Source organism: Anarhichas minor, unplaced genomic scaffold, assembly GCF_050575085.1.
Source record: "Anarhichas minor isolate MPS153535 unplaced genomic scaffold, ASM5057508v1 ptg000073l, whole genome shotgun sequence".
Taxonomy (NCBI): Eukaryota; Metazoa; Chordata; class Actinopteri; order Perciformes; family Anarhichadidae; genus Anarhichas; species Anarhichas minor.
Window position 1 is genome coordinate 9,905,433 of NW_027466519.1, and position 26,894 is coordinate 9,932,326.

A 26,894-nucleotide genomic window follows, 5' to 3' on the forward strand; every position below is an offset into this window, starting at 1 on the left:
TCCCCCCCCCCCCCCCCCCCCCCCCCTCCACTCTACTCTCCCTCTGAACCTTCTTTGCTGCTTCTGCATAAGATATATTAATTTTCACTTTTAGCTGCTGCACTTCCACTGCCTTCTTTCTCACTTCACACTGTTGGGATCTGACCCTGCTCTCCTGGCTGGCTGAGACCTTCACACGTGCTTTTCAAACAAAGGAGCAGCCATGTTCCTTCCTTTCACCAAAACGCCTGACCTGGGGTCTGCAAGAAACCTCATGCCGGATGACCACACCCCCCCAGCTCCAGCAGAAACTTGATGCTGGTCCCTCATTGGCCAAGAAAGGGCCCCCCCACTGGTTGTGCTACCTGGTTCATAAGCCTGAGCACAGCTAGAATCGCTCTCTTCCGGCCAGACATGCTGGTGTAAGGAGGTCCACAAGGCCTCTTCCCTCCGGCATCACGCTGGTAACAAGAACAAGGAAGCGCTTGCCTAATCAAATCCTTTCAGGTCACATGTTACATTCGCTGGTCGAACTATAGACTGTATTTTTCTTTTTCGAGTTCTGGATCCTGTAGTGCGAGAACGGATAACTTCTATGCCCCATTCCCCCACCCTTTTTGTGTACACACCACCGGCAGAAGAACAAGTTTCTCTCTCTCTCAGCCGAAGTTAAAAGCCCCTCTCTGCAGCGAGGAGGCCGAGTCTGCGCCAGCTCAGAAGCCGCGCCACCGAGAGCCATCGACTACTCGAGGACCGAGTGATCCCCCCCCCAGCGTCTGCGCCAGCCCCGAGGCCGCGCCACCGAGAGTCAACGACTCCTCGAGGACAGAGTGATTCCTACCACTGGAACCAGACCCTACCAAACGAAGCTTCTCAAAGTAAGGGTATCATTGGTATCTGGGCCTAGCTTAGCCTAGCGTAGCCTAGCTTAGCTTTAGTTTAATTTAGACTATTAGTTTATGTCGTTGTTATTCCTGTATCTTGTTGTGTTAAGTTACTGTCGTGTTATAACGTGTCAGTGCGCAAGCATCGCGGACCACGGAGTCCCGTGATATTGTGTATTTCCTGCTTTAACTGTTTGCATTAGATCCGTCGCTGCTAGTGGATGTGGAGCTTGTGACTTTATCACTTTAAAGACTAAAACCACGGTGGCGGACCCTCGTCCCTAATCACCCCGACCGAGTTTCGGGGTGATAAGGGAGCAACACTCGCGTCTCACCGCAGTGACAAAGATCTGTTTTGTTTTGGGGATTCTTTTATTTTGTTTTTGTTTTTATTCTCTCCTCTTTAAATCGGCTGTGAGTGAGATCTAGAACTGCAACTATCACCGTAAAAGCGTGCTGTTTCTCACTTCCTCACTACGGCGCAGAGCACCGCCAGAGCTCGATTTTCCCTCATTCTCTCTCTCTCTCTCTCTCTCTACTAACCCACACACACACATAGTTAGATTCACAGATTTTTGGCGAACTATTGTCCCAACCCACATTGTGTGCCGTCCCACGTGGTTACATGTGGCCCCCTCTCAGCCATTTTGTCGTAGGTCTCTAGACTCCGCCATCTTGGCTTGTAGGCTCACACGCCCCCTTTTTTAGGTTACCCACCATCACTGTTGAGTAAGCCCCCCCCCCCTTTTCGTTCCCACACACACACACACACACACACACACACACACACACACACACACACACACACACATATACATGTCCTTACCCAACTTTATTCATTTGACTTTAGGTATTAGACATATAATTGTATGATAGTGTTTGTTGGGTTTGATATTACTTGATTTGATCATTTATTATTTTGATTTAATAAACTCTGTTATAATTTAAAGAGCAGTCGTCTGTGATTTGCATATGTGTGTAATAATAACTGGATGTAGTGGCCTGCGCTCGAACTTAAACCTTCACTCTCACTCCAAACGTGTAATAGAATTCAGACTGTTAATATCGTGAGTGAACACTAATTATGAGACTTAGTTTATAGTTTGGTTATTGGTCCCTGTCCGCAGGGTGGTGCCCCGTTCTTATTAGTAATTACTAATTAACTTATTGATGTTAATAACTCCATTGATGTTGATAGTTTAGTTTCATATTTGCTGATAACCAAACACGCTCCTTTACGTTCCCAACATATTGGTGCCCCGTGTGAGGCTATGTTATTCCCAACAACACCCACCATAGGCCACACTATGTGCACCTCTGCAATTTGCACATTTGAGCTCTGTCCCATCCTCACATTTCCCATACTCATGTTCCCCTCCACATTTTCCACACTTTTGTTTCCCTTTGCACGCTGCCGCAATATGTCCATATTTTTGGCATTTGAAACAGCTCAGAGGTGGTGGGACATAAGCTCTTACATTGTACCTCATATATCCCACAGTGACTTTAGCAGGCAACACCCTGTCTTGGAAATCCAGCAACACTGACAAACTATCAACCCTTTCTCCCCCTCTTCTTGCTTGCAGACGTTTAATCCCTATAATTTTTCCACCTCTTATACTTGATCTCAAATCCTCCACCTTTTCCTCCACTGGGATACCATATATAACGCCTCTCACAAAGGGCCCATCACTTGTCTTCTTAGCGTTCTCAACCACCATGTTGCACACTTTTTTCAACTTCATTGCTTTTTCTCTCTGCTCCTCGTCCTTACACTTAATCAACAAGCCGCCATCACCCAGCACCTTCACCTTCAATATTTCGGCAACTTTCTCCTTCAACCCGCGAGTCAGTGCCACTGGACTAACTTTCCTAATATCATTTCCTTCCCTAAATCTCAAAATTACTTTGAATCCCTCATTCTCAACAATCTTCCTCCTCATCACCCTGCCTTCCTCTCTGCCTTCCAAACTACTACCAGATCCACTATTACGATTTCTAGCTCGTTTATTTTTCCCTACTTCAGTCCAGTTATTGTAATCCATATCCTCACTCCCCTCTCCATCACTATTCCCTCCCATCCATAGTCCAGTCACAGATTAGTTTATGCACAATCCGCTGATACTACTTCTACAAGCTCTCCGTCCGTGAGTTACTTCCTCGTCCGCCGCGCTCCTCCCTCCTGCCGGTATCTCAACCCTCCTGCGTTCCCATCAGCAACACTGGCAACACATGGGCCCTGTGTACCAAGTGCACTCTGTTAAAAACCCTCTTTAGTCTCAGTTGGCCCCTCTCTTCTTCCTGAGACACCCATTTGGTTTTTGGTTGACATTATGGTTTGTTTCTACACCATACAGCATTGCACACACACTTTCCACTCATGCACTCACCTACACTGCTGAACTTACTGACTCCACATGCCACTTAGCTTAAGCTTACCTCTTATGTTGCCTTTAAGTAAATAACTTGTTCATTTGCTTGGTTGTCACACTTTTGTCATGGCCGTGCGGCCCAGTTAGTGACAATTACCATCAACACACACACACATTAGCTTACTTTGACTCAATCCCACAAATCTGATCGGAGTGAACTTGTCCTTCAACCATTGTGGTTTTCAAGGGAACACAAGAATAAAATAATAATAAAGGGATGTTGAACTAATTCAGCCCTGTGTGCATTGTTAAGAGCAGTCTCTGTTACACTAAGAGGTGCGTTTAAAGTCTTGATATGATGTATGTCCAAATTGTATCTTTTATTTCTGCAGCCATAGACTGCTTCAGTAAATTATTTGAAAAAATGGTCGAAGTAGAGCATTTTGTTCCTCTTCAGAATATGATAACTCCCATTTAATCATAATTTCTGGGAATTATTTTGAGTATAACTTTTCAGCAACCAGAGCTCATGTCTGATTAAAACAAAAAAACACCTTTTAATCATTTGCAATAGAAATGCTATGCACCAAACAGCTGCAGTGTGATGAGGCTCTGAAACTCTATTCTGCACTGGCCTTTGTTTCTGGTTACCTTGAGTTGAAACATTTTCAGATTTGGTTCAAACACTGCATCCTATCACAGTGGAGGAGGGGCAGGACATGCTTTGGTGGACATAGCCACTCACCTCTTTTGTAAATTGGCCAGATATGCTATTGGGTAATCCCATAGCAACAAGCTTCAAGCACCTTTTATGCCCTTCTCTCTGTTACTAGCAACGCTCACAGCTTCACTTTGCATTTGACCGTGAAACAAAAGCAGTGACCATGTTTGATGTCTGCTTGAGTGTCCAGGCTGCTGGGGTTTGAACACATCTTTAAGAGAGCAGTTCAGAGAGGTAGAGGGTGTTACATTACAGTTCTAAAACAAACACAGCATGATTTGACCACAAAATGTGGCTGAGGTTGAGCGTCTAGTTTTTTTCTGGCAGTAAAGCTCTGGCTTGGTGCAGTGGAGCGCTTACAGTGACGACACCAGCAACTTTCTGAACGTTCAGAGATTAGCAACTGGAAGCTACGGTGGCCCTGAGGGTCAAATTACATCACCATTTCAAACGATATTTCAGGAAACACAATATTTCAGGAAATACAACCGCATTTAACAAAACACAACCCCAAAAGAGAGAACCAAACTACATCAAGGTGAGACTCAAACCGGAAAAGGTAGGTACGAATTGGACAATAATTCCTCATTGCTAATTGGATGCGCTTGTTTGTCAGTTTGCGACAAACGGAAGTACTTCCGCTTCTTTTAGATTTCCAGCAGACTGGATCCTTAAGATCAATTAAAATTGTATTAATCCCAAGAAATGACTGTGCAGTAGTTACAATACATAGTGGGAAGACTTCAAATACATATGAGGCATATATTAAGCAACACTAAATACAACAAAGATAAATATATCTATAAACCTATGGTTCTCCAGCACATCAAAAACAACATCCCAGCCAACCTGGACCCTCACCAGTTTGCATACAGAGCCAACAGATCCACAGAGGATGCCGTCTCCACTGCTCTCCACTCGGCCCTCACTCATCTTGCTGATTTCAGCTCAGCCTTCAACTTAATCTCTCCCATGAAATTGATTGGCAAACTTAGCACTCTGGGCTTGAGTGCCTCACTCTGCAACTGGTTATTAGACTTCCTAACAAACAGACCAGGCAGTTCGGATTGGCAGCCTCCACTCTAGTGATGAACACTGGAGCCCCCCAGGGCTGTGTGCTCAGCCCCCTCCTGTTCACGCTGTACACCCACGACTGCTCCCCCAAACATCAAGAGAACTCTGTTGTGAAGTTTGCAAAGTCCATCCTCCTTTCTTTGTTAACAAAGAGTTTAAAACCGCGGTTGTACAGAACATCGGTGCGGGTCAGTTCCAGCCAGAGTCCTCCTGTGAACGTGTTCGTTGAGTTGTAGATCCACTTGGGTCTCACCAAAAGTTTTCAAAAGCACATAGCTTGTGCGTGTCCTGTCGTGTAGCTGCCTTGGTTAGCATAGCGTAGCTCCAAACAGCTCCAAACACCAAGACGCTCAGTTACAAATGAAACGCATTCTTAGCCATAAAATGTGCAACGCTTCTCCGCCGCCGTCAGCCAGAAATACCGTTCGTACAAATCCTTTTCCATGATGGGTCAGGGCAGCTAGCTGTGGGGTTGACCGACCCTTTGATACGATGTCCAGCTTTTCTGTAAATGTCCTTCTACAGAAACCCGTTTCTCCTCCTTCAGCCATTGAGTGTTAAAGAAACACAGCTAGGTAAAAAATAAATAAACTACACCAAGCAAAACCCTAAAAATGTTATAATTTCTTCCATATCTTTCAATTTGGACTCTTACTCCTCCGACTAAGCTCTGCTGGCAAGTTAAGTTTCGGTTCACAATAGTCACATGCTCGCCCACTGACCAATCACAGCGCACGCTGCACCTCACTGCAGAGCTGCACCTGAAAACTGAGCTGCGAGTTAATGCTGACGTACTTGTAGGACAGCTAGAAGCTCTGACACGTCAAAGAATACGCCCCAACATGTCAAACTAAAGATCTGATTGGTTGAAGAATATGACAATCAACAATATCGTCCCCATTCACTTAAACTGCAAATGGATGACGGCCTCCGTCTGCAGGCCTGGGCCTCTCTTCTTACCTAGAGACACAGAGGTGAAATCTGATTGGATAAAAGCTCTACTTAAAACAAGCTGCACTGGAAGCAGAGCAACTGAGGAAGACAGGAGCTGTGCAATGAGAAAATAAGATAATGGGGAAAATATTTTTAGAAATTATAATACATGTAGTGTATTTAAGAAAAATTATAAAATAATAAAATAGCTATAACTTTGTGATTCTGTTTATGTGAGGATTTATGTCTAACTCTGCTGTATTTCCCTCAGTAGTGTCCTCCTACGAGTCCCGCCCACTGCCGCGCCTCTCTCCGTAGGCACAGCTGTGCCTCAGGTCCTGTGATCATCTCCAGCTGACATAAATACTCCTGTCACTCTCATCCCAGTTGTCAGTCCGTCCGTTAACCAACCTGGTTTTCCGACCCGTGAGTTGTCCGTTTTTTCACTCTGTGAGATTCCTCTAACTAACAATCCGTTTTTGTGTTCAACTTACCTGCCGTCCAGTGTCGAGCCTCGGGTTTTCACCTGCACGAAGAAGCCTTCCAGTTCGTTCCTCGGAGATCAACTGTGAAGGCTTGGCGATCCTGTGTCGAGCCCCGGGTTTCACACAGTTGATCCAGCCTGCCTGCCAGCCGCAGACACGGATTAGCCACTTTCCGGCTAGGATCAGAGCGGAGCGCGAGGACGCGTCTCCGTGTTTGACGTGACTGGTTTACCTGTCGGCTTCGTCTGCCGCTCAGAGGATTTAGCCACTTTCCGGCTTGGACCCGTGCGGAGCGTGTGGGGACGCCTCCGTAGTGACTTTTGCTATTTTCTGTTTTTTCCTCCTGACTGAGAGAAATAAATATCTTGGTTTGTGAAAGAACTCTGCTGTCCTGTGTCTGCATTTGGGTCCATGAACACACCACATCATAACAGTTTAGGCCAGCAGAGAAGGCCTTGAAGGCCCTGACGGCCCACCACTGGATAACATGTAGTGTTGAAGCGCTTTGAGTGGTTGGAAGACTAGAAAGGCGCTATACAAGTACAGTCTGTTTACCATTCCTTTCTCACCTCTTGGTCATCCGACTCTAATAAGACTTCCAACACAGTTTTAGGCCAGTCCTCCTCATGAAATGCAGGACATTCAAGCCACCTGCTATTCTTCAGAAAGTCTGAGTCTTCGTTCCCCTCGACGCATCGTCAGCTGGATTGTCTTTGGAACTGACATGTCTCCACTGTGAGGGCTCAGACGTTTCTTTGATCGTCAAGATTCGGTTGGCCACAAATGTGTGAAAGCGCCTGTCCTCATTGTTGAGGTACTTCAGCACTGCAGAGCTGTCAGTCCAAAACACTGAATCCTCCAACTGGAAATTCAACTCTGCCTTTAACATTGAGGCCACTCTGACTGCAAGGATGGTCGCTGATAACTTGAGTTGGGGAATAGTTACAGCCTTCAGTGGTGTCACTGAAGGCGTGTGTTTTTCCGGATTTACCATCCGAATGTATGTTACAGTTCCGTACCCACATTCGCTGGCATCAGCAAAGTGATGTAGTCGGGCATGTCTGACCTCTCCAAAGTCCAATGGCTTGATGCACCTGTCCACATTAAATGCAGCCAGCCGATCCAAATCCTCCAACCACTTTTTCCATTGGTGTGGTAAAGTATCATCACAGCCACAAACTCTCCTACAGAGTTCTTGCTGCATCATTTTGGCCAGCAAAGTGACTGGTGCCAGAAACCCCCAGAGGATCGTACACTGAGCTGGTAACTGACAGCATACCATGTCTGGTGAGAGACTGTTTTCTTTGTTTTAACTCCATCATGAATCTGAAAGAGTCAGTCTCCACACACCACTGCAGACCCAAAGCTCTTTCCACTAGATTCTAGTAGAAAGAGCTTTGGGTCTAGTGACTAGAAGTTTGTCTCAGTCAAAATCCAACTCCTTTAAGTCCTTGGTCCTTTAATCCTCTGCAATGCAGTGGTGGGCCGTCAGGGAGATCTATCTCTTCTCAAGGGGGGCTCAAACGGCCTTTACCAAAATCCCCACAATTATGTTTAGGCTACTAGGAGACAAAAGGCTTGCGCCACCAGGCCTTACCAAAGCAGAGATCCGGCTGTCATTAACAGGTGTCACTGTGGCAGCAAGGCTCATTCTGCACAACTGGAAGAGCCCACATACGTCTGCGCTCACAAAATGGCTCAAACTCATGACAAAGACAGCTGCATTTGAAAATATGATTGCCAGGGTCAAGAACATTCCAAGCAGAACTGACATAACATGGAAAAATATGATGGCTTACATTACAGACTCACAATCTGTACCACCACATTTGCAGATAGAGAGGTATATAGGCAAATCAATGTCAAAATCCGCAAAAGACTCGCGAGCAGAAGATCAGTGATAGTAGCGCTCACTAGGGGACGCCGCTCGCTAGGGGACGCCCGTCGCGCTCAGAGCATGGCTTTCTCCTCGCAGGCTTCCATTTTTCTCGCGTGAGCAGAGCTATTCTGCGCGGAGTGATGTGAATGCGCTCCTAAAAGTAATATAGCTATGTATGTGCGCGGCTGTTTGATTTTCACGTGCGGGACCTCTACACACGCGCATGGATGTCATTTATTCTCGTGGATTTTGACATTGATATGCCTTCATAGAGAGGGACCTTTCTGATCAACCACAGAATTACAATCCTGAACAATCTTTTTCCACCCTCGCAATTGTATGTAGCACTCAAAGCCTGTTATAGTTGCGGATTGGTCTTTTTTACTGACTTGATGACATGTTCAGGTCATGTGCTTGAAATACAATATAAAAAAAACTCTACTTTCATTATTTCCAGGATCGCAGTTTTGCATCAAAACATTTCTCATCCTTCCCCATTCCCACTCTGGTAAACCACGTGTCATTCTTAATCTCAATCCATCTAACAAATGAAATGTTAAACTCTAAAGTGTATCACATGATACAGACAATACGCTCCCCCACATGGAATAACACCAGTGTTGGCTGGGTATTGGATTTAGGTGATGACATCTCAGATGAACTGACTCCTCTATTTCACTAATCCATTCTTCAACCTTTCTGTGTGAGACACAATCTGATCTAGTTTAAAATATGTTGTTCAAAAATTGGCTTGTATTTACCATGTGTCCAAATGTCAAGATGAATACATTTTGTATAATCGAAAATACCAATAAAAAGAAGTTTGAACATGATGTCACATATTTGCCAATACATTATGTCATATTTTGATCAAATGTGCCATTTGCATGTTTTTCACCAGACTGTTTGACATTAGGTCTAACAGCATGTTGTCCTCAACACCATCCCCTTCACACACGTCAACCAGTGATGCTGACTATGCAGGTTTAATGTGGGTAAAGCCCCAACCTCATTTTGGCCAGTACTTAGTTAATAGTTTATACATATTTACTATAGATATACAACAAATCTAACTTTAACAAAATGCAAACATCTGGCTGTTTGATGACATGCACATTGTGACACATCAGCCAACATGTGGACCGAATATCAGAGAATATTCTGAGCTAAAAAAACAAAACAAACAAAAAAATGATTTATAAAAAGATGCATAGCAATGCTGTTCAATGTTGAACTGTCTTGTCCGTATCAGTGATGGGAAAAATGAAAGACATGCTAATGCCAACATGCAAAAAACATTATTAAAGCTCCGAATTAACTAGTAAGCTACTCATTAAATGTTGCAAATTTACTTGCCTTAGTGTGGCTCGTGGACGCAGAGAAGAGGAGGTCGATGCTTGGCCGCTGGACTGTGTGTGTGTGTGTGTGTGTGTCACATGTTAGTGTGACGACATGGAGCGGAGCGGAGCCTCGCTTACCCTGCGGTCACACCCACACATTGTCACTGACTGACCAGCCGCACTGCACGATCAGCATAACCACTGGTGCAGTGATGAAACAGGAAGCATCTGACTTATAACGTCTCGTTGCAAACAAATTTGTGTCCTAGCCCAGCTGTACAAATGAAACAGAAACACACAAGTGTTTTGTAAGTATATAATCAGAAGAAGACCAATTTTTGATGAACAGGACGTAATTGAAAGCATGGCTGTAGGTTTAACCCTCTGGACCCCAAAACCCACCGGCTGTTTTGAAAAGCATGTTTCCTTTGAAAAGAATCGCAGAAACATACACCGTATATAATGGCTAGAAGCTGTACAAACAGAGATGTTTCAAATTTCCGACGGTCTGTGAACAGTTCGTGTGACGCCTCCGTCAGGAAATTATTTATGTATTTATTTATATTTTAAATATATCTAAATATTGTTTCTAGAGCAGCAACAGTCATGTTAACAACAACAAAGTCACTATATAAAGTCAATATCTCACAGAAAACAAATGTAAAATATTAATAAAATAAATGATGGCGGACTCCATGGAAGACGACCCACTCCCTACGTATAAACTGATTATACATTAATGAAAACATAGTTATGAAGAATATATTCCATTGCTGCCAATTAATCCCACTAAATGTTACACGCTGTCCCTTTAAAGTTTAAAGGGACAGTTCGCTCCAAAATCAAAAACACATATTTGTCCACTTACCTGTAATGCTATCAGTCTACATTGTGTGGGTGTGAGTTCCAGAGTGTTGGAGGTATTGGCCGTATAAATGTCTGCCTTCTCTCCAATATAATACTCGGCTTGTGTGCTCAAACTGCCAAAAAATATACATTTGAAAAACTCAACGGCAAAGTCTCTTCCCAGAAATCATGACCCAAGTACTTCAGATAATCTACAGAGTGAACATGTGCCACTCTTTATGTGGATGTCCGGTCAGTATTGATGGTAAATGTAGTCCATTGAAGCAGTAAATCCTTCAGTGCGGTTATATCGAACGAGAAAGCTGAGTTCTCCTCTGTGGCACTAGGTGCTAGGGGACAAAATTCACATTCACAGTCATCTGCCCTCTGGGCCCTATGTTCTTTGTTGTCTTTTCCAGTTCATCTTTCGGATCCTGAAGGAGGTCTCCAGCACTCCTCCATCCATGTGAGGAATAAAACTTTCATGCAAATTAACACACACAAGGCTCGCTCTCTCTGGGTTGGCGACGGAGCAGCATCTAAAGCACAACCTCCGGCTACCCAGAGGCGGAGACAAGAATCCATGCTGAAACAGCTGAAACAGCTGAAACAGCTTGGATTCTTCCATATGCCAAGTACTTCACTGTCACATCACTGGTATACAGAGGAACAACAGATTTTGCAGCTGTACCCCAGAGACACAGAAAACATCAGTAACATCTGCAGATGTTTTTCACACTATACCTAAATTTGATCGGTAGAAATAAGGTATGAAATCTATGAATTTTCCCTTTAAAATTGAGATATTTAATCAAAATCAGTTTTTTTCTACATGTCTCATTAACAATTCTAGCAAAAAATAAACCATTTCTCTCATCAGCTGGAAAGCAATGAATGACTTGTCATGTGACTGAACTGCAGCCTGCTGAACAAAGAAGAGAGGACAGCAGCAAAGGGAGTTTTGGAGTTTCTCCATCTTTCAAAATATACAGTCCTCAAATTTCTCAAAAGTGGGAAGACATAAGATTCACATATTTTAGAGCAAAACAAACTGTGCTTGTATGAACAACGATGCCGAATTTTGTTTGCCAAAACTTCAGTAAATTCAGTTGATTAACTGGAACAGCCCGAGAGCGTTGTTGGTCACCAGTGAAGAATCTATGAAAACAGATGCAAGGTTAATGTTGAAGTTAATGAAGCTTCTGTATTGTTTACATGCTGTTGTATCATTTATAGTATTTCTCCAACTAATACTAGCTATAACATTAATTATACAGAGACAGAAGTCTGAGTGCAGCGGCTGATCTTTAGTTACCCATCGAGTCCAGGAAGTAGCTTCTAGCTAATTCTTTCATGCGGACTATCCCACAATGAGCAGCATGTAGCTGCTGCAGTAGCCTTTTCCACAACACCGGTAGAATAATCGCTCTGCGTCCCCATAATAATGGCTCTTTGCTCCACTTGCCTGAAGTAGAAAATGTCAGCCTGCAGCAGCCCACTATGATCGATGTAGGGGAAGCATTTGTATGCAACTCAAACTTCCGGCGCTTTCTTTCATGAAGCTTGGCAGAAGTTCAGTCAGAGAGACTCTCTTTACGCTCTCATTCATTCATAATTTATCAAGTACGGACTTGTCTACTTTTGGAGTCTGGACTCCAAGTCCAGAGAACACAGTACGGACAAGTACGCATTTTGAGAAAGGCATATGGGCTTTCACCCTAAATTTAACAACCACATTTTATCACTATGTCCTGAAGCTTTGCTGTCAAACTTTACAACTGTTCTCCTCTCTGGTGCCTCCACCTCCAGTCTTCATCATATCGAGTGCCCAGTCCTGCTCCTTCCCAAGTTATGATTAGGAGAAAGTTTCTCATTATTATAACTTGCAGGATCTTTATTGTTTCCATCCCAGTGGGCTTCAGTAGGCATTGAGATGTTGCAATAACAATAAATGAAACCTTGAACTTTAATTGTGTCCATGCACTTATTGTCCCCTATCAAACACAGTACGTGGACAAGTCCCCATCCCCATTACTAAACCTGCTCTCTGCTAACATAGGTATTAGTTGCTAGTGTCACTATTACCATGACTATTTCTATTAGAGCCACTGCATCCACTGTACTGTGGAGATGAAAATATGAAGATTAAAAAGACATTTGTAAAAACGCAACACATTTCCCAGGATCAACATTTTATTGAACTAAGAAAAAGGACCATTGGCCCCATTACCAGTCTGACTGTAGGTGTGTGTGTGTTGGACACAATGCTGGTTTGCATCCAAAACTATTTACAATCATCATCATTCACACTTTCACACTACAACAATGGACACATTGTCAATATTTACAGGATTCAAGATCCATGCTGCTTTCAATTAAGTCGTAATTCTGTCACTTTCCACACAGTGACACATATTTCAGCTCCCTTCCCTCCTGAGTGAGGAGTCATTTAAAGCCTTCATGTTACTGGGTTAGTGAGAAACAAGAGAAAAGGCTTTCGTTGGTCCAGTTAAACCTGGAAGTGTTCTGACGGCTCATGTTACATGCTTAACTGCAACAGGGGAGTTCTCTTATAATCAAGGTTGTCTTCAATTTGGGCTGTGTCTTTGCAGTGATTGTCTCCTGGATCCCAATAAAATCCTCCAGGTCTATTAAATATGACATTGATATAAATCTTCAGCTAATGATTCCCGTTCACACTCTCTGCCCACTAGAGGAGAGAACACAGCGACTGATCCAAACACCACGGAACAGCAATAGTAGCAGTGAGCTTTGGAAAATGTTCAGTCTATATGAATTCTTTTACAAAGAAAGAATCAGTTATTTTCACTGGTGCAGTCTTTGTTGTGTTTTTAATGAATTCTGTTTCTTTTGCTATACTGCCACTCTGGGGCACCGAAGTGGAAGCTTTTCAAATTGGACACAGAAGCTTTAACGCTTACTTATCAACTCAAACCGATCTGGAAATGGAACCAAAATATGAAATAAATATCAGGAACTTTCTTTTTAACACATATCATTTTGGAAGCATGAACGTCAGCTGTTCAGCAGCGATTATCAGAGAATGGAGGTTTGATTCTGCTTGCAGCACCACCAGAGGGTTTAGCAGCGAGGCTGCAGTCACTCCATCCTGAGATTAGTCCACTTTCTTTGGCTTGCGGTTCTTCCACATGATAACTGCAGTGAAGGCCCCTGTGGAGATGAGAGCAGTGTTGACTTCAACAGCGACAGACACACATCGTCACAGCGCCTTTCATTGTATATGTAGAGCTTGAGAGGGGTTGTCTGTGGAGTGCATATTGCAATGAGAGTGTGCTTTGTCTTTAGAAAGCAGACTGTCTACTCACCGATACAGAGCAGCAGTATCACTGCTGCCACGCCAGGCACAATCACCGAGTACTCTCGAGGAAGAAAATACTTGTGCAGTACGTGATCATTGTCCACGAAAGGCTGGAGGACCAAATAGCACATCGTTTGTCATTTTCAAAGTTTTCTTTCATTTGATACTTTTGTGAAAATGAGATATAACTGCAGAGGTGCTTAAGTGATTTTGACTGAACAATGTATTCAAGGGAACAAGCAACAGGTTGTCTGATAAACATGGTTAAAGGTGTGAAGCACAAGGCTTCTGTTGACATAAGGGTCTCTGACTGGGACTTTAGGGACACAAACAGAACGTACCAGGATGATGACCCACACAGAGTAGTATGTAAACAGCAGGAGGCTGAAGACAACAAGACTCATGCCAACAGCTTGATCCACTCCTGTAGCCTGAAAATAAAAGTAACTGGCTGAGCAAGAAATGTCGCACTCATGACCACAACCCCAACCAGACGATGACATATCCCAGGTGAACTTGAATGAATTTGGGGTAATGGTTTTTAGGGCTGCAGCTAACGATTTATTTCATTATTGATTAATCTTCGACTATTTTCAAGATCCATCGTTTGTTCTAAAAAATGTCAGGATAGTGAAAATTGTTCATCCTAGTTTCTCAAAGTTGCAAATGTCTTGTTTTGTCAGTCCAAACCCAAAAATATTGAATTTAATATGATGTAAAACAAAGAAAAGCAGGAAATCGCTGAGGCTGAAAACATTCTCTGCCATCTTTGCATAAAATAATTACTTTAATGAAGAGTTAACAAAATGTATTTTGTCCATCGACTAATCATTTAGTTGACTAATTGTTGCATCTCTAGTTGTCTCAGACTTTATGACATCCCACAGAGGATACACAAGCTGAGTAGTACTCCTCCAGACCTCCTTGTTCAAACAAAGCTTGAGCAATAACTCCGCGTGTCACAGAGTGGAGGTTACAAACATCATCTGCTTCTGTTTGAAAAGTACAAGTGCACTGAAAAACATCTGTATCCCCTCCACCATGACGTCTTAAACTGGTGCCAGATTGGACAACAAAACAGAAGAGAAACTAAACCGTTCAGGTTCACAGCAAACACGCCCTTTAATGAAGGTGCTAGATAGTCAATTCATTGGAATTGTGTTGAGAATTGAGCAGGAATCTATGAAATAGCACATTTGCAATTGCAGTATATCTACTAAAATAACTGCCCATTAAAACAAGTAACCCCCACCTAAATATGTACAACCGAAATAATCGCTCTCTATGTAACGTTACAAGTCCAGATCCAGATCCAGATCCGGAACCGGATCCCTCCAGTCCTCTCTACTGAGAGCTGGTCTGACAGCGCTCATACTGTCCCAGACTCCATTAATATCTGTCAGATAACCGTGGCTTTATATAGATCCATGTCGCAACATCACGTACATTTGGTTGAAGAATAAATAATGGCGCATTGTAAAATGAAGGTAAGCCATCAAACCATTTCATTTAAACCTGTTCGTTTACACAAATGATTAGCGCAGGAACATTTGTGGATCAGCTGTTTAAGAGTTGAAAGAATCGCCTTTAGTAGCAGTTTACAGGCTTTCTAACGTACATGTGCAAGTCAGTATTAAACTGCCTGAAACGTTACACTGAACCGGAGACGAAAAGTTAACGTTAAATAGAATCGCGTTTAACGCTAACTGACGTTAACGTTACCGAGCTTACGCTGTGCGCTAACATGAACGTGTCGAACATGTTTGTCATAGTCACAACCGTGAAGATAAACTAACGCTAGTAACTATGCGCTGGCTGGGGAAGCTGCCCAAAATCTTCAGCCTGCAATTCTACGAGTTGTAGCTTCAAAGAGCCGCCATGAATCCATTTGTTTAAGTTTAAGCAGCTTATCTCTCTTACCATTTCTGGTTGCTGACGTTTCCTGCTGTTCTTCTTCCTTCCTGTTGACTAATCCGGCTGACAAGACGCACCTGAGAGTCTCTGCTGCCCCCTACCGGTGGACCGGCGAAACACACAAGATAATGGAGCTGCTGCAACTTCATGTACAGTATATCAGAACCAGAACCAGAATCAGAATCAGAACCAGAACCGTTTATTTGCCAAGGTATGTTGCACATACAAGGAATTTGACATGACGGGTGGTGCATAACATTAAACAATCAACAGTGCAAAAAGTAGAAACATATTAAAACGTACAATAAAATATAAAATATAGTGCACAAACAAACAGATAACAGTACTATAAACAAGTATAATGTAATGTATAGGCCTATGTATGGATTTTAAATCTTGTTTCTGTTACATCTAGACTTTGCATGATTGATTAATAATCTTAATCTGATATTTTAGGTTTTGTATGCAGTTATCACAATAAAGTACAAACAGCATCAGTTACAGCATATCCACGTAATAGTCATCATAATAAACTATTTATGTAGCATCTTTAAACTGTTACAAAGTGCTTAGCAATAGTAAACATCATATTTGAGATAAAACTAAAAACATAATAAAACACAGAGAGTAAAACAAACTAAAATATCCCAAAACATAAATAAAATCACAGAAAAGCAATTTTCAAGTGTTTTTTTCAAAGAGATTTAAAAGATGGAACAGAGTTTGCATCCAGATGTCCTCAGGCAGGTCATTCCACAGTGTAGGAGCCCTGAGTGCAAAGGCTCTATCACCTGTGCTCTATACACACCGTTGTATAAAACTCTAGACCTTAGAACAACAAGGTACGACGCATCTGAAGATCTTAGGGTGCAGGAAGGGGTATAAGGCAATAAAAGATCTTAAAGATATTTGGGGCGAGGCCTCTCAGGACTCTGTAAGTAATCAATAACATCTTGATCAAAATTCTAAAAGCAACTAGTAGCCAGCGGCAGCCGGGATCTGTGAAATGTGGTCATGTTTCCTAATCCGAGACAAAATTGTGGCAGCAGAGTTTTGGATGGGCTGAAGGTTGTTGAGACGATTACAGTAATCGTAGTTAAGAAGGCGTGGATAACAGAAATGTTTCTGAGATGATGAAAGCAGGATTGAACTATTGATTTCAGATGTTTGTTCAAGCTGAGGATTTGATCTAAAAAAACACAACCTTTTCATTGGGCCAGAGTGCCAAGACTGTTTGATATTAAGTGTTTGCAACATCTTGACCTATGACCAATATCTCTCTCTTATCAGCATTAAGCTGGAGGACATTTTGTAACATCCACATACAGATATCATGAAGGTAGCTTTGCTGGTTGACAGTGTTCTGATGGTTCTTTGCAAGGTCACAGCTTAGATCTGAGTATCATCAGCATAAAAATTGAATTTGATTTGAAGTCTGCGTGACCAAGAGGGAGCATGTAAATGGAAAAGAGAACTGGACCCAGCACCAATCCTTGGGGCACCACTGTGAACACCTGTTGCAACTGACCCGTCATCACTGATACCAACACAGGAACGAGTGTCTTTTTACCGTCCAAAAGGATACAAAATGGAGTAATGGCCAGCATCAGCTGATAGCAATAAGACCTTTAAGGCCTTCAGAGTCATTTCAGTGTTTTTCTCTAAAACCAGATCAAATCTTTTCTTTGTCAGCTAAAATCTTAGCTAAAGATGGGAGCTTAGAAATAGGTTTAAAATGGTTAAGGTAAGAAGAGTTGGCCTTTTTAAAAGTCGTTGAACGGAGCTGTTTTAAAAAAAAATCAGGAAACCCGTTAGCCGTATTCGACCAATCACTGTACACCACTGTCACTCATGGTTGCTCTTGCGCTGGGAAAGTACCTACTCTGTGAAAGGAGTTAAAAGGTCCCTTAAAATGTCATTCTAAGAATTACAATAGTTCCTCTTATGGTTCGCACACAGTAAAAATGTGGGGTCTTGTTCACTTCATTGACCAAGGCTGTTCTTGCCTGGATACTCGGTTTGGCTGAACATCAAACTCTTTGAAGAGTCCTGGTGGTTTTTTATAAATTTGAAAACATTTCTAAAAAAGCTGTTTTCACTTTATCATAAAGAGTAATTATGTGTAGATTGATTGGGGGGGGGGGGGGGGGGGGGGGGGGATGGCAATTGTATCTAATTACATTTACAAGAGAATACAGTGCAAAAAGTGAAGGGGTCTGAATACCTTCTGAAGCAACTGTATGATTATAATTAGGTTTAATATTTCAATAGGCACTTTAATATGAGGTGCATGGGCACCAGTCATGTGTATGTGACCAATGAATAACTCCACATCAAATACAGAATGATGATGATTCCAGTCTTTACCATTTTATTTGGTATGCATGTTTATGCAAATCATAATTCATATTATAATTCTACTAATTTGACAAGTGTAGATCCAATTTGATGAGCCTCATTTGAATTCAATAATCTACAACAGTTAAAAGTAGTCTATATTCTCTCCATCAACAAAGCCTACCTATGCAAATTAAATCTGAATCACAGATACAAATGCAATATAATCACAATCTAATTATGTATTATGCAACGATGCATTTTGAAATTATCAGGAAAGAAAAAAATATTTTTACCGCATGCAAAAAAGATTTAGTTGTATGATTGTTATTAATAAGGTCACAGGTTACACATCTTCAGCTACAAAGAAAATAATTTTTAGAAATATTGAAAAAACAAATCAAGTAGTAGACCATTCACCAACACACCCTCCAATAATATCCCATCTCACCATACAATATCATCTAGATATCAACTTTGACATATAGTTACGTACACATCTGCAGAGCAGCTGGTCTGAAGATAAAAGGAAAATGGATTGGATGGTTTCCCACATACTTCATGTGTACAGGGGGGGACTGGCTCCATTCATACTTCAGGGAATAGCAAATGAATTTAAGAAAACAATGTTTAAATCAGGCCTGATGTTGCCTTACACAAAGATTGATCCCAGTCTCTTCCTCACAGTGAGGCATACAGCTTATTGATTAAACACTGGTACTGGATCACTACTCTGTATCGGTCCATATCCAAATACCAGGTTCCGCTATCGGGATCGATATCACTGCATCCCTAGTATTTACCCAGTAGAGGGCTTGGTGGAGCAGATACAAATGTCAGTCGAACATGCGTGTCCTGCATGCATGTGGTGGCACATTCACACATCACATGAACAAAGAGATGAACATACACACACTGCAGAATGAGTCCTGTGTGGTGAGCCTCTTTACTGTCAGTCCTGGTTCAATAGGGGCTTTGTGCTGCTGCAGCTGTGGGACTGACCTCACTGACCTCACAGCCAACAGCCGACTTACAGTATCATTGTTAGCTCTATACACAAAGTGACACACAAACTATTCAACTATTGCAGTTCACTGCAGCACCCTCACAAAACAAAAAACGGGCAAAATAAAGAGTTCTAGTTGAAGTTAGGTATTTTAAAATACATTTTATACATATTTAATATATATATTTTTTAAATACATTTTAAAATACTGTACCTTAAAGCTGCACTCTTTTTAAAATATGAACAATGGATCAAAATACAGTATGTGCAATGTTAAATTGGTCACCCACAGCACATTGTCACCAACTCTGCAGTTCCCATCAGCCCTACAGAGCTTTTTAGTCTCTTTAAGCTCATTGTTTTGGTTTTCAGACCCACAGACTCTGCTCTCATCAACCCAACTTCAAGCAGCAATGATAAACTGTTCAGCAGCAAACAGAAGACAAACACGGTTAGAGACTAGCTGGTGAACATAGTGGAGCATTTAGCAGCTAAAGAGACGTGGAGACCAGAAACAGAGCTCAAAGAGAGAGAATATTGGCGGTCAGAAACACAAATGAAATGAAAGCTGTTGTTGTTCTGTGTCTGCTGGATGTGTTAGTCAACTGTTTGCCAACTTTTAAATGTCGTAATATGTCAATGTTGTGTTTACTGCCTCTTCTGCTGCTAGAAGGGTTAATGCAGTTCTAAGTAACTGTTCTAGGCAGCCTGCCGTAATGTAAACTCAGCTAATCTGTGTGTATTTATTGTGTACTTAATGTGTGGCAGTTAATCTGACCAAAGCTTGAAAGAGTCTGTGGTGAGCATGCAAGTATATCACCAGAAAACCGTACTTTCCTGATTAGTTTAAAAGAGCGTTCAAAGTACTTAGTAAGTGCAGAGAATGGACGGCTACATATGGCCAGCCATATGAATACAGGCTTTGTGTCATGACAGATTCACCAAATTACATTTGCACTTTAACAAGAGCATTGAAATTAAACAAAAACTGTCATATGTCATTTTAGACAACTATGCAATCTCCATTTCCTTTCAGTGGTTTGAAACAATGCTCAGAGAGTGAACATGTGCAAAATAGTATATCAAGTATGTATATACAGCCATCACATGGCATCAAAATCTATCAAGAGGATAAAAGCTTCTGTTCCTGCTGCAGACTGATTCTGTCTCAGTGTGTCTGGAGAACGTGTGCCCTCACAAAGAGACTTTTATGGCTCTTGTGCTGCATTTGGAGGGTTCTCATCAACTCGTAAAGCCTTGAAATTATGACATGATCAAATCAAATGAAACCATATTTGACCTGTATGGACATCAGTCAACGGTAGATCTATCACAAGAACTGCACCAGTGAAAAATCAAAAGCACTTTTGTTATTGGTGTTGGCTGTTACATGTATTTATACTTTATGATAGAGAAATCCAGGTTCTATGGATATCAACTGTTTGCAGTCGTCCTTCTTGTTCTAAAGTGGGTATCATGGTCTGTCCTGTATCTTGCATGCTAATCAGGTGGTTCTTCATAGTGATAAACTCAGAAATGTTCAGTTTTACGAGTTGACAAGGCACTTCTGAACGCACCATTATTCCAGTGTTGCACTACAATTACCACAATGTAGTGGTTTTCAGGCTATGGTTCAAGTAATTTGTGCACTAAGCACTGGTCAAAGTTTCACTGGGTGTGTTTCAGACTGGTCCCTTGTTCAGTAATGCAGGTAGGAAATCCCTGTACAGTAAACAGGTTACTGCATAAGTCAGTGATGTATTCAGAGATGATTTGTCTGTGTTTTCACTTCATTGAAGACAATTTTAACCTTTTGTGCACCTAAAATGTCTTATTCAGCGTTAAGATGTACTTAGCTCCACCCTCTTATGTCACTTCTGATTGCAAAATATATATATACACTGTATATATATGTATGTTTACTGTTTGTATATATGTACTGTATATTATACAGTACATATATACAAAGAGTAAACACTGCCTGACCTTGATCGCTCTTTAACTTTGACCTGACTGAAGCTCGGTGTGTTTCTGAGCCGTTACAACATCAAATCTTTCTACAGAACATTTTGCAAATGTTCTGTAGAAAATATCTGTCTGACTGGACTAGGCTGGCTTGACCCACACCCAATGAAGAGGAAGTTATTTTCGCATTACAGTAAATCCTCAAATAAAATGCGGTGCTTAGATTACAGCCTAGAGAACAGAAGAACAAGGAAACCACTGTATCTGTTTCTCCTTTCAACAGAAATACTCTCACTAGTCTCAGGTGGGAAGAAGCTTTTGACATAAAAATGAATGCTCTCAAACTAAAAATGTATGTACATGAACATGAACAATATTAACATTCCAACAAATGTTTTATGTATGTAAAAGATAACAATATTGTTTCACAATCAAAATCTGAATTCCTCCCACAGAAAACGTATTAGTGTTCATTTCAACTGCATTAGGCACCTTGGCCTTCATGGCAGCTTCCACAGCTGGCCAGCATTGCTATAATGTAGCACGGCAAATGAATGTAATGTGACTGCAATTGAAGTTTCCCATCTGGGATAATAAAGTGAATGAAGTGAAGTGAACTGAATGACCACACAATATCAATATGAAGGAGTCAATTCAGTCCTTTTAGGCACCTCAAATTGCTGCTGTTAAAGTAACTTGCCATTAATTGCTTATTTGTGTACATAAATGAGGTGGAAGTATTCCCCCTAGCAGTGTTTTAATGTAACACACATACGTAGAGGACATGTTAAATCTGCATCAACAGCTAACAACAAGAACTGTGAAATAACAAGGCAACCAGAAGCAGATCAGAATATTACGTAAATGTCCTTACAAGATAATATCATATAGAAATAAAGGCCTGTTTTTTTCTTAATTTGAGGTAAAAGAAAAAGAAAAGAAAAAAAGGTGCGTTAAATACATTAATCATATGTTACAGATCTCCCATCACCTGACTAAATATAGTACAAAAGTTCCATATCCATTTCATAGTAGTCTTATTCCAAGCCATGTGCACTGAAAACAAGTATGCACATACAGTCTCAGACATTCCATGTGTCAATGTTCCCTTAGTGAGTCTCGATGACCACCGGCTCAAAAACACCAGATGTTCCTCTGGGAAGACACAGAAACACACCATCAGTTGGGTAAAAAGATGCAGTAAATGAGTGAAGCTGTTTAAAAGGGCGTACCTGTTGGAGAGCTGTGTCCCGCTGAGGGCAGTGGTCCCATCTCTGCTGACAAACAGTCTCAAGTTGCTGTCTGAATGAAAGGAGGAGCAGAAGTGACCACTGTGATACACAAACGTAGAGCTGAAACTAAATCCTGACAACTTAAACTCGGTCCTACCTTCATTGTTGCTGCTGTCAGAAAAGTTCTGACTCTGGACAATCTTGTCCACAATGTCGTCTGCATCAATGCGGGTGTCGTCCACACAGCTGGGCTGCCTCTCCACAGTGTCCTTCTTTCTCCTGTTGTTGGACAAAATAAACAGCAATAGACAGAGAAGATCCATATCTGAAATACAACAACATTCTGCAAGAAGCAAAGGAGCAGAACCGTTACTGCTTCATACAGCAATCCATCATTTTAAAGGACAGGTGTTTGACTAACATTTGATAAATACTACAGCTGTGTTAGGAAATCACTGAGCTCTTTAAAACAAATGAAATGCATGTTTGTGAGCTATTTTAAAGGCCTTTTAAATGCCAGCAGTAAGAACCAATGGGTTTGAAGCTGAATACAAGTGAGAGTTGTAAGAGACTAACACATTGTTGGTTTTGATATTTACATGGGACAGATTAAACCTTGCATCTGGCTAATAGCTGGTAAACTGCAGCTCATCGCAGTAAGGCATCAAATGTTCAGGTTACCTTTTCCCTTTTACTTGTTGCCAAGTGTGTTTACTGTTTTATTTTCATGGAGGCCTGATCCATCCATCCATCTCTTATCTTTAACCGCTTATCCTGATCAGGGTCGCGGGGGGGCTGGAGCCCATCCCAGCTGACACTGGGTGAAGGACTGGACAGGTCTCCAGACTATTACAGGGCTGACATATTGAGACAGACGCTCACATTCACACCTACGATTTAGAGACATTGATGAACCTACGCTGCATGTCTTTGGACTGTGGGAGGAAGCTGGAGAACCTGGAGAGAACCCACACTGACACGGGGAGAACCTGCAGCTCCACACAGAAGGGCCGTCTAGCCCGGGAATCGAACCCAGGCCCCTCTTGCTTTGAAGCAACACCGCGTTGCAGCCCAGGAGATAAAATGTGAAATAGTCATAGCTTCGTAGGCTTTTGTTTACTCTGAACTGTGTAACAGTTTCTTGCTCCTTTGGCCTTCTTTCTAGAGAGGTGCGCATGTTCCCACATCTCACTAATGACTTTGTATTATTCATCATAACCGATTATGCATGTCAATATAGTTAAAGTATTAATACCACACTGTGAAAATACTCCACAACGAGTAAAAGTCCTGAAATCAAAACCTTACGGAGGTAAAAGTATGTCAGTATTATCTGCAAAATTGGTAAAAGTATTGATTGATCAGTAAACTGTTTCACTATTATATCTGATGTTTCTGGATTAATATTGCTGCTGCATTAATGTGTATGTTGCATTGTAACTGGCTGGTTTAATCTACAGCAATGCATCATATTCTATAAGGTCATCGCATGCTTGTAGCGTCGCTGTCCTGGAAGAACCTCATATCTCTACAAAGAAGAACATCCTGTTTTCAGCTTTGTGACGATGTGTTTTCCAGCTGATCCAAGAGGCTTTTTAAAGAGTTTGCTTAGCTGAAGGTGTAGGAGGATTTTCTCAACACATAAAGGAACACTTCATCCTTCAGTTTATCACAAACATTCAACATCAACACATCTGGAGATTATTGGTTTTCACTGGACAGGAAGGGGATGCAACTGTCATCTGAGAAGTAACTGTAGAGGAGTAACAAGTACAATTTTTACCTCTGAGATGTAGTGGAGAAGTAGAAAGTACTCAAGTACTTTGAATATGTACAGAAGATGCGTAAACGTACTTAGTTACATTTACAACTGCTTACAGAGCAAAACAAACAAGTGTCATCTTGTTTTCCCCTCAAGCGTGAGAAAGGAGAGCTAGAAACCCCCCTGAGGCCCATTCATGGCCGGTCTGTACATTCATGTAAAGTGTCCCGAGTGAATAACATGTTCTTGGTCATTGTGATGGAACAGCCTTCTGCTACACAAGTCTGGGACATCTAACGTTATCCCACCTGCAGCTGGACTCGCTACAGTGAACAGACTCGATCATGCAGCAGATGCTTAATAGGACTGAAGTCTGTTGTGGGCAAAGGGCGGAGCCTGTTCTATGTTCACTATTTAAAGCTACAGTAGCTGTTGATTCAAGAACAATTGGTTTGACATTAAGTATGCCAGGCCTGTTCAATGCCATTTAGTTGATGTGCTCCAATGAAGTTGTGCAGCATTATTTGTTATATCTAATATGTTGAACTTATCTGACAATTTGATTGCTGTCATGCAGGGCAGTCTTCAGGGAAGACATCATTTTGTTAATAGAATTTCAAATGTTATCTATTGCTCAACTAGAAAGGTGCGCTCAGTAGAGTGTGTTTGCAGAAGCCACTGCTGTAATGTTTGATGGAATGACTACAAACCACAGTTGTCTAACTCAACATCTAGACTGCAAGTGAATCAGACATATTTTCATTTGCATGTCTCACACAACAGATGTCTATCATTTGAATCAATGCAGATGTCCACCTGCTCCGCGCATCTAACGACTGACCACAGCCTGAAGTGTTTTAAAGTCTATTTTGTTGACAATACAGGAGGAAACGTGAGGTTGATGCCCAATGAAAAGGCAGTGAACAACTATAACTACATCTTAGAACCTAAGCACAGCAGAGGGTGCTGCTCTCTCCACAGGGCAATAGTCCTGATTCTTAATTGTTATTTTTGACTGACTGTAAATGGGAATAAACTCAAACTTTATACAATGTGAAGTCTTTACTGTGAGAGTATTATGGTCCAGTTGTTGACATGTTATTTTTATAGTAGCCCCATGATAACAGCACATGAAGTGGTGAGAATATGAAGCTGTTCCATTCCTGTCTTGGTACTGGTTGGTCTTCAGTCTGAGGTCCTTGCATGTTCCTCCCAGAGAGGGAAGAATTCCTGGAGGATTTCTAGCATGTAAGTTTACACATGCCTGAGATCCAACCTAAACCTTTATCTGTGTGATGGAGTTCAGACATGCCTCACATAGAAATCATCTTGTGACAGCAGGTGTGTTTTGTCAAAAGTGCAGATGTGTGTGTATCTACCTAGAGGATCTGTTGGACATGAGAGCTGCTGCAGAGGGTAGAGGAGGTCTCCCTGGTTTGGTGAAAGTGGCTTGTCGGTGCAGCTCGGTGGGGGTGGAGGGAAGTAGCTGGGAGTGTTGAGCCAACCCACAGGAGACACTGCTGCTGGAAGAGGTGTTCCTCTGGTGACTGAGGTCAGTCAGGCTGGAGCAGCGAGAGTGAGCTGTGCTGTAGCCTGGAGGGGAGGGGAGCATTATCATTAACCCCCATTCCTCCCAGTCCGTGTGTGCAGTTTTTCCATACTGAAATATAAACTGGCTGCAGGTGGGAGGAGCTTTCAACAATGCTTGAAAAACTTTCTTCCAAAAAGGGTTCTTAATGGAACCCGTAGTCTCATAAAGATCCCTTGAGATCCCTTCATTGAAAGGTCCTTTTAGAAGCAAAAGGAGTGCAGGAATATGTACAGTAAGTTATCAATAACAATAAGTTGTCCCTCACATTGGGACATTGGGAAAGTGGTCCATTAATAGATAGGTGGTTATAGTTTATTTTTAGAAATGCCGTATGACCGCATGTCCTTTGCTTTGCTGTTCAATAGTGTTGAGAGGATTGTGGTGACCTTTGTCTCATTTGCCAGAGTTAAAGCAGATCTGATTTGTAAAACTACACACGGGTTTTTCCTTTCCAATTAGTTTGTTAATCCTTTACATAGTATTTTTACTGTTCGCTGTTGCTTCTCTAATGATTTCAGGGGAAAAGTTGGTTTAGCCTAGAAGTTACATGTCTCAAAGCTTTATGGGTTAAACAATCAGTATTAATGATTGCATACAATGATTTTCGGGACTTTTCAGAGAGGCATCTCTTCTTTTCATTAGGTCCCATAGGTCGATAGACTGCAAATACAACAAACGACAATTCAGGGGATAGACCAACACATTCCAGGGCGTATTCATCAATAATCAATTGATATTTGATAAATGTGGTCTCCAAGACGCCCATTTCCATACACATGCCGTTAGAAAATCTGTCGGTCTCCCAGTTAGTTTTAGTGGAGGAGAGACAGCAGTACCTGCAGGGTTCCTGCCACCATCTCCTGCTGTTGGAAACATAACAGCAAGCACAAAATTGAGCTTATGCAGGTCTTAAACTAGATTTTTAGAGCCCCTCTTTTAAACTGGATCTCAAGATCAGATTTTCAAGCAGGACCCAAACTTATTATTCTGCTCTTGTACAGGTTAGCTTAGCAACTAGCTAACAATAGATCATTGATGTTAATGGAGCTCTCTCAAGACACCCACCACAAGATCGCGAGAGAACACAACGCAAACTCCCTCTGGTTCTTTTGCAGAGGAGAAAAACACAGAGGGGCTTGGAGGCTCATTAGGGGCTGGGGGATAGAGCGTGCATTCTGAAAATGTTCACAATTACTGGACAATTGATTTACAAAACAGATGAACAGCCTGAGAG

At 41.9% G+C, this 26,894-nt stretch overlaps 2 protein-coding genes and 1 long non-coding RNA gene across 4 annotated transcripts in view; 1 reads left to right on the forward strand and 2 right to left on the reverse strand.

Moving 5' to 3' along the window:
* Positions 1-12,688: 12,688 nt before the first annotated feature.
* On the reverse strand, positions 12,689-15,838 carry dpm2 (dolichyl-phosphate mannosyltransferase subunit 2, regulatory). 2 transcript variants are annotated; one of them, XM_076079615.1, is made up of 4 exons: positions 15,774-15,838; positions 14,195-14,284; positions 13,861-13,963; positions 12,689-13,705 (listed from the first exon to the last, which is right to left on the reverse strand). In XM_076079615.1, the coding sequence occupies exons 1-4, from the start codon at positions 15,774-15,776 to the stop codon at positions 13,650-13,652; spliced, it is 252 nt and encodes an 83-aa protein (XP_075935730.1). In that variant the 5' UTR covers positions 15,777-15,838; the 3' UTR covers positions 12,689-13,649. The 2 variants fall into 2 exon arrangements, with proteins under 2 accessions (XP_075935730.1, XP_075935729.1); XM_076079614.1 differs by lacking the exon at positions 15,774-15,838 and having other exon boundaries at positions 14,195-15,767.
* Positions 14,919-25,123, forward strand: LOC142935325 (uncharacterized). The gene is made up of 2 exons (XR_012947838.1): positions 14,919-15,978; positions 19,483-25,123. It is a non-coding gene; the product is annotated as an uncharacterized LOC142935325 (long non-coding RNA).
* The window catches only part of eeig1b (estrogen-induced osteoclastogenesis regulator 1b), a 33,385-nt gene continuing 28,675 nt past the window's right edge, over positions 22,185-26,894 (reverse strand). The window contains exons 8-11 of the mRNA XM_076079613.1: positions 25,449-25,662; positions 22,465-22,586; positions 22,308-22,377; positions 22,185-22,230 (exon numbers count right to left, since the gene is read on the reverse strand). Of these exons, the coding sequence (XP_075935728.1) occupies positions 22,185-22,230; positions 22,308-22,377; positions 22,465-22,586; positions 25,449-25,662 (452 nt within the window). The remainder of the gene's footprint in view (positions 22,231-22,307; positions 22,378-22,464; positions 22,587-25,448; positions 25,663-26,894) is intronic.

Coding starts and splice junctions, on each gene's coding strand:
- dpm2 (XM_076079614.1), bottom strand. CDS start 14,356: ATGTCATCGTCTGGTTGGGGTTGTGGTCATGAGTGCGACATTTCTTGC. Junction 13,964..14,194: donor CTGTGTGGGTCATCATCCTG/GTACGTTCTGTT, acceptor TTGGTCCTCCAG/CCTTTCGTGGACAATGATCA. Junction 13,706..13,860: donor GATACTGCTGCTCTGTATCG/GTGAGTAGACAG, acceptor TCATCTCCACAG/GGGCCTTCACTGCAGTTATC.